This window comes from Zootoca vivipara, chromosome 12 (assembly GCF_963506605.1).
Source record: "Zootoca vivipara chromosome 12, rZooViv1.1, whole genome shotgun sequence".
Classification (NCBI taxonomy): Eukaryota; Metazoa; Chordata; class Lepidosauria; order Squamata; family Lacertidae; genus Zootoca; species Zootoca vivipara.
The window spans coordinates 36,834,037-36,841,137 of record NC_083287.1 but is presented as its reverse complement, the minus strand read 5'-3'; the positions used below and the strand labels follow the sequence as shown (position 1 = coordinate 36,841,137).

At 52.3% G+C, this 7,101-nt stretch overlaps 1 protein-coding gene across 1 annotated transcript; it reads left to right on the top strand.

Annotated features, from left to right (window-relative positions):
- Window positions 1-585: 585 nt before the first annotated feature.
- Window positions 586-4,884, top strand: SKIDA1 (SKI/DACH domain containing 1). The gene has a single exon (XM_035130312.2). The coding sequence runs from the start codon at window positions 618-620 to the stop codon at window positions 3,297-3,299; it is 2,682 nt and encodes an 893-aa protein (XP_034986203.2). The 5' UTR covers window positions 586-617; the 3' UTR covers window positions 3,300-4,884.
- The last annotated feature ends 2,217 nt before the right edge of the window (window positions 4,885-7,101 follow it).

Sequence of the window (7,101 nt, the reverse complement as noted above, 5' to 3'; positions counted from 1 at the left end):
AATTAATTGATGAAGGTGTCTCCGGACCAGCTCACTTCCCTCTGTCATTTGATTTGGAGCGAAAGCAGCGGCGGGAAGAGCGGCTGCGTGGCTCGTCTCGTCTCCGCACAGCCCCCTTTGGCTCACATTCCTTTATCCTGGCTGGGCAGTGAGGGGAAGCCGCCAACCAAAGGGCACAGGTAGCCAGCCTGCCTCAGTGCCGTCGAGAAACACCGGGGGCAACCCAGCTAATCGCTCCCGCACAATCCCCTAAGGCAGTTTTCCAGGACCTGGATTTTTTAAAAAAAATCCCCTCCGTATAGCGCTCAGTCCCTCTTTCTTTTCTCTCTCTCTCTCTCTCTCTCCTGATTCCAGCATCTCCTCCCCCCCCCGCCCCCGTCCAAAGTTTGATCGGGTATAACAGGCTTTGTTCTTTTCCCTCCAGCAGGATGCCTTGAGACCCCACTCCAGCACCTGGCTGAGGATTTTTTTTTTATTAAAAAAATAGCCTTTTATCGCGTGGATCTCTTCTCCTTGCTTGCCACCCACCCCACCCCCCTCCACCCGCCCCCGCCGGCTGCACACCTTTTCCTCCCGCCGCCGAAGGCTGCTGGTTCCAACTCCGGGGTGCGGCGTGCATGTGTGGGGGTTGGGGGGGCCCCTCCGGCGCCCCCTTTTTATGCTCCCTCTCGCTGCCCGGATGCTGGGACTGCTCTGAGGCGCGCGCCATGGGAGACCACCTGAAGTCGGGCTTCGAGGAGGTGGACGGCGTGCGCCTGGGTTACCTGGTGATCCGGGGCAAGCAGATGTTCGCGCTGTCGCAGGTCTTCACGGATCTGCTGAAGAACATCCCTCGGACGACGGTGCACAAGCGCATGGACCACCTCAACGTGCAGAAGCACCACTGCGACCTGCAGGAGCTGCGCAAGCTCAAAGCCATCAACTCCATCGCCTTCCACGCCGCCAAATGCACCCTCATCTCCCGCGAGGACGTCGAGGCGCTCTACACGTCGTGCAAAACCGAGAGGGTGCTCAGGACCAAGCGCAAGGGGGGCGCAGCCGTCCAAGAAGCCCCCGGGCCGGACCCTTACGCGGCCTTCTGGAAAGGAGGCGGTAAACTTTGGCTGGGTTTGAATGGAGCCGCCGCGCCTTTCGCCAGCAGCGGCAGCAGCGGCCGCCGAAGGAAAGCGTGGCGCTCGGCGGCGGCATCGGGCGCTTTCCTACCGGCTTCGGATCTACCTCACTTTTGGAGCAAATCGCCCGCGCCCAGCGCGCCGGGACTGGCGCGATCCCCTTGCAAAGGGTCGCCAAACTATGAAACTGCGCCGCTGGCGCCGCGCTACGTCTCGCTGGCATCGGAGGCGCCTTGCTTTCGAAGCCTGATTTGCTCCAAGCACCCGCACTACTACTACCACTCCTCGGCCGCCATTGCCAGCCAACCCAAGCTCGTCGCCGCTGCCGCCGCTGCAGCAGCCGCCGCCGCCGCAGCTGCGGCCGCCGCCACGTCGGAGAGCGGCCCGCTGGCTCTGGGTTGCCGCTCCAAGAGGAAGAAAGCCACCGAGGGGCGCTTCCCGCCGCCGCCGCCGGACTGCGGGCGGCGCCTGCTGCTGGTGCCCCGCGCCGGCAAGTCCCCCAAAGCCGCCTCTTCGGAGAGACTGCCGGGCTTGAACGGCTTCCTGGCGCCGGCGCCGCCCCAGCAGCCTTTCCCGGAGACCTCCTACAGCAGCGACTCCGACTCCAGCTCCTATTCGGACCACCTGGCCAACGACTCAGATTTCTGCTCCAGTTTGACCAGCAGCAGCAATTCGGGGTCTTCGGAGGACGAGGAGGGCAGCTATGCCTCGGATTCCAGCGAGCTGAGCTCCGACGAGGAGGAAGACGAGGAGGAGGAAGAGGAGGAGGAAGATGAAGAAGAAGAAGAGAGCAGCTCCGAATCGGACTCCAGCTCCGGCTCCAGCCAAGCATCAGTGCAGAGCATCCGCTTCAGGCGCACCAGCTTCTGCAAGCCGCCCAGTCTGGTGGGGGTTCCGGCCAGCCTTTTGCCTCCAACGCCCGCTTCGGCTGGACGGGACGAGAGCCTCCCTGGACCCGCGCAGAGCATCAAAGCTGAGGCTCCCGAGGAGGACTGGGGCATCACCCCCGCTGGCTGGGTCCCCAAAACCGAGCCCGGTGTGGATTGTCACTGCTTTGGGGAGCTGAGTCAGGTCCGAAGGGGCGGCGGGTGTCCCTCTCCATCGCCCGACGTGAAGGCTCCAGACCTGAAAGCCGCCCCCTGCCTGGCCAGGGGATGCCCTTCACCCAGCCCAAAGATGCCCCAAGCTTTGCCACAGCCAAGGTTCCTTCGAGACGCGGGGAGAGGCTGGCCCACCCGCTCTCCTCCTCCTCCTCTTCACCCAGCTCCTGCAGAGAGCCCTGCTGCTGCTCTTGGGGTGCCCCCAGAAGCCACCCAGCCCCATCGCCCATTGACTCACTGCCTGGGCTGTTCCTCCTCCCAAAGCCAGCCCGAGGTGCTTGTTGCTGCTGAATACCCCGAGCCGCTGCCCCTTGTGCCCATTGCCCAGATTAAAGTCGAGGACAGCAGTGCCAACGCCGAGTATGGCACCCTCCCCGTTCAGGGACAGAGCCAGCCCCCGCTCAAATGTGAAGGCAGCGATGACGAGCACAAGCTGGAGGCAGACGGCGAACCGGTGCCATCGCCGTCTCCACCACCCAGCCCGACCCACCAGCCTCAGGAACTTCTGCTGCCAGCCAAGGAAGACCGCGCCTGCTGCACTGACGAGCCCCCCAGTCCTCCGCTGAGCCCCCCGGGCCAGCCAGCCCCGTCAAGCCAGGCCCTCGCCTCCTGCACTTTAGGCGCCGCCGCCGCCGCCGCCGCCAAACCCGAGGATGGGGAGTACAAATTTGGAGCCCGGGTGAGGAAGAACTACCGGACTTTGGTGCTGGGCAAGCGAGCCCTGCTGCCCAGCCCGGCGCCGCTCAAACCAAATCTGAAATCCGTCCGGAGCCCCCGCCTGCCCGCCGGGAAGCTCCTGGACGCCCCCGAGGGCGCCCTGGACGACTTGACAGTTCTCAGCCGGCGAAAAAGGGCGGGCGGCCACGTCGCCTCGGCCGTCAAGAGGCCCTTCAGTTTCATGGGGAACTTCCCCTGCCCGCCCTCCTTGGTGGTGGGCATCGACGGGGATCTGCTGCCAGCCTACACCTTAAACACCGCCAAGGATGCGCAGCCGCCTCCCAAGGCCCATCCTGTCTGGAAATGGCAGCTGGGCGGCTCAGCAATACCTCTTCCACCCAGCCACAAATTCAGGAAATTTCATTCATGAGAGAGAGATTGAATGGGAACCCTACTTCATGGTTGTTGCTGTTGTGTTCTTGGTCTTTTTTTCCTTTTTGGGGGGGACCCCAACTACTTCTTTTCCTGACCCTTACAGGAAATCTTACAGCTGGATGCTAGTCCCGACCCTAATCACATCCGATTTGATTTTGATATTTTTTTTATGGTATGGGGGAATCCTGGTTTTTTTTCTATTTTTGGAGGACGACGAAAACAAAACCGGATTACTATTTTCTTTGCCATGAAAACCCATCGTGGGGGGAAGGGAGGAGGGGACGAGGACGAGGACGAAAGAGGTCTAACATTCCAGAGACTACTTCAGGGGAAAGTTTTCCAAGTTTATTAAAAACACACACACCACACAACAAACAAAAGAACCACCTCAGTGGAATCTGCTAAAGCTGGAACACTTTACTGTCTCAAAATGCTAGTAATGCACCTGGTACCTCAATTCCAACTGCTACAAATAAATGTTTGGTTTATGTTTTTTTAAAGTTGAATTTTAACAATTCGAATGAGCCATTAATGTGTAAATGCACTAGATTTCGAATTCAGGAAGTCTAAATGTTCAGTTCCGTACAAGGTTTTTTGTTTTGTTTTGTTTTCAGCGAGAGGTTGCACAGGGAGAATTCACTATCCTTCTGCTGGGAATGCCTTCTACTTTATTGCAGAGGGTTCATTGTTAAATTTTAATTCCCTGCCTGTCCTTTCCACAAAAGCAGTTGCACTCTGCAGTTGGGAGTGTGCGTGTGTCTCCGGGTCACCAGTGGGAGAGTTGGAATTAGATGGTCAGGCATTTTTTTTTAGGAAGAGAAAAAGAGAGACTAAAAAAGGACATGCCACTCTCTGTCTTCTTGTTTCACCTTGAACCCTTCAGGTTGGCCACGATTGCCTATCTCAGCTACAATACTCAACCCAGCCAAACCCGTGTACATTTGCTCGGAAGCCACTCTACCCCATGTTCAATTGGATTTGCCCCCAAGTAAATTTTACTCTCAAGGAGGGGGCCTTCCAATCATTAGGTTTTGTTGTGGGACTGGGTTGGAGCTCTGCTTCTGTTGGAAGGTTTGCAGGTGTGTGTGTGCGTGAGGGGGATGTTCTCAAAATCTGGTCCTCCCAGATTTGCAAAGTCAGGAAAAAATGTTAGGTTCTCACACTCCCATTGGAGGGAATCGGAAGGAAACGCAATCTCATTCAGCATGCTATGTGCAAGAGGCCCCAGTGGAAGGGATATTATCAATGAAGAACCCTATACTCTTGGTGGCTACTTTGGCACCAAAACTCAGGCTTTTAAAACCAGGACTTGTCACTGTTTTCTTTACATTTCTGGAAAAAAGAGGACTTTTCCCAACCACCCTATCTTTGTAGCAGGATCCTTTTCTACTGCACGTGACAATCAGAGGCAATTGTCTATATTTGCACTTAAACCTCGACAGAGTTGAAGCAGGCAGACTTCTAGAGTCGAGCCTTTGGTAAGACATGCTGGTGTAATATGTTGTGATGATGGAAGCAGTAAATCAAAATGATGGAAATTTGCACTGTTGGAAAAAGCATGCTTTAGCTTTATTTTCAATTAAAACACTGTTTTAAAAAAAGTGATGATGATTTTATACTTATTGTAGGGTTCCTCATTCGTTTCTGACTCTTTTGCGAGAGGGAATGTCTATGTCTGTGTGAGAAAAGTGTAGGGATTTGATTGGAAGGACTTCTGCTTCTAGAGGCTGGTTGCTGTTTCTTTATAAAACTGTGATATAAAAGCAAACAAGTGTGAGGCAGTTGTCAGTGCTGTTGCATGTTGTGGAAGATAGCAGGGAAGGGAAGCTAAATAGATTTAAGACGAAAGTTTAAAGGCCGAGAAAGTATTGATGCAGAGTTGCTGAATCAGCACTTTGGGATTGACTGCCGGCTCCTGGGCAATTTCTTCCTCACCAATTTAGCATTTATATGCCAACAGATTCTCTTTCTAAATTCAAATTCTCAAGGAGAAGAATCTATAGAAGAACCTATAGAAGAATCTCAACATAAGGATTTCTACTAAATCGCAAAAGAAATCAGCATTTGAAATGTTTCGCCCTGGGCCTCAGAGCCAATGTTTTTAATATGGAAATCCTTGGCTTGTTTTGCTGTTCTTCCTTAAGGTCTTTAAATTCCTGCCCCTAATGATACCCCCCCCCCTGTCTCTAAATCTTCCAAGCAGACATTAGCTAATTTGAGCTTCTTTTTAAACACATGGAGAGAGAAATAAATGAGTAAGGGTTTTCCACACCTTGTAAGAAATACCTGCAGGATATATATGTGTGTGTCTTATGTATATATGCACACGGAACAGATATACACACACGTTTTTCACATCAGGTCACGCAGTTGCAATAATCAGTTGTGGTATATTACTTACCGGTATTTAACTTCCTCTGTTAAAATCTGATGGTCTCAAAATGGGGGAGGGAGATATGTTGCTATAGGCTAGTCTGTGTCTGGAGTTGCACAAATTACAGCCTTATGTCACTCCAAAAGGCCATACTTAGTTTGCGTAAGTCTCCCAGCCTCAGGCACCCACTCTGGCTTCTTTAGCAAGCTGTGGGGGTGATTTGCCAATGCTTCCCACCCCCACTTCACTATTATTCATGGCAAAATCATCCTGCCATTAGAGGCAGAGTTCCAGAGCTCTCCACCCCTACCCCCTGTGTCAAACATGCCTCTGCCCATCCCAAAGTGGCCTCTTCTCCACTCCATGGGGCCTGCAGGCTCATCACCACTTTGGCCCTTCCATAAAAAAATAAAAAACGGCAGAGAGAGAACAGAGGAAGTTTTTCAACCCTGATGGGGACATTCTTGACTCTGTGGTACTTTCAGGCGTTTGAGACACTTTTTTTATTGTGCTTTGTTGGCACCTCAGCCCCTGTAGCTTTCAGAGAGTTACTCTCTAGCTGCACTTTCCAGAAGCTGCTGAATGAACAGTGTTGAGCCAAAGGGTTCGTAAGGCATAGCTTTTTAGCCTAGTTTTGTCCAAAGAATTGCATTGGAGGCAGGGGGCGGGAGAGAAACCGATCCACCAAATAATACTCCAAAATCCTAAACATAATCACGTGTCCATCTCACTGCAAGACCGACAGGAAGACTATTGCTTCATGGCCGGCAGTGAAAGCTGTTTTTGTTTTTTGAGGGAAGGGGCAGATGCAAGGAGAAAGAGGGAGGCCTGCAATTCTGCTAGGTATTTTCCTTTGTAAAAATTAACAATTCCAACTGGTCCAGTGGATTCTTATTAGAGTATGAGTGATAGTCAAACTCCATACACATAACCCAGTTAAATTGCTTCAGAGCAATCCCATTGCCTTTACCTGGAATGCCTTGGAGCACATGGCTTGTGGTGTTCAGCACAAATTGTTGGGTTCAGGAATGTCTCTTTGTCCTCTCTGTAAAATACCTCTTAGTAACGAGCAGTGGACATATATAATTTTTCAATTTAACCTGAAATGAAAGAGAAAGTCTATTTCCCATTTGATATGGCTCTACAGACTTTCCAGTTCTGAGGGCTAAACCAAACCAAACCACCACAACAAAAATCTGGCAATAAAAAAAACAAACCCGACAAAGATTATTCATCTATGAAGCATATAAGAGAGTTGCTCCTATGTTATTGAGAAATGTGTTCTCCCCCTGCTCTTTAAGACAAAGGAAACTATGGACTATATATCTAGCATTCAGAAGGGAACATGTGTAAATGCCTTTCAGCAAAACCAGGTCTATGGCCTTAAATGATGTAACACAGAGTTTACAACCCTTTACTCTGA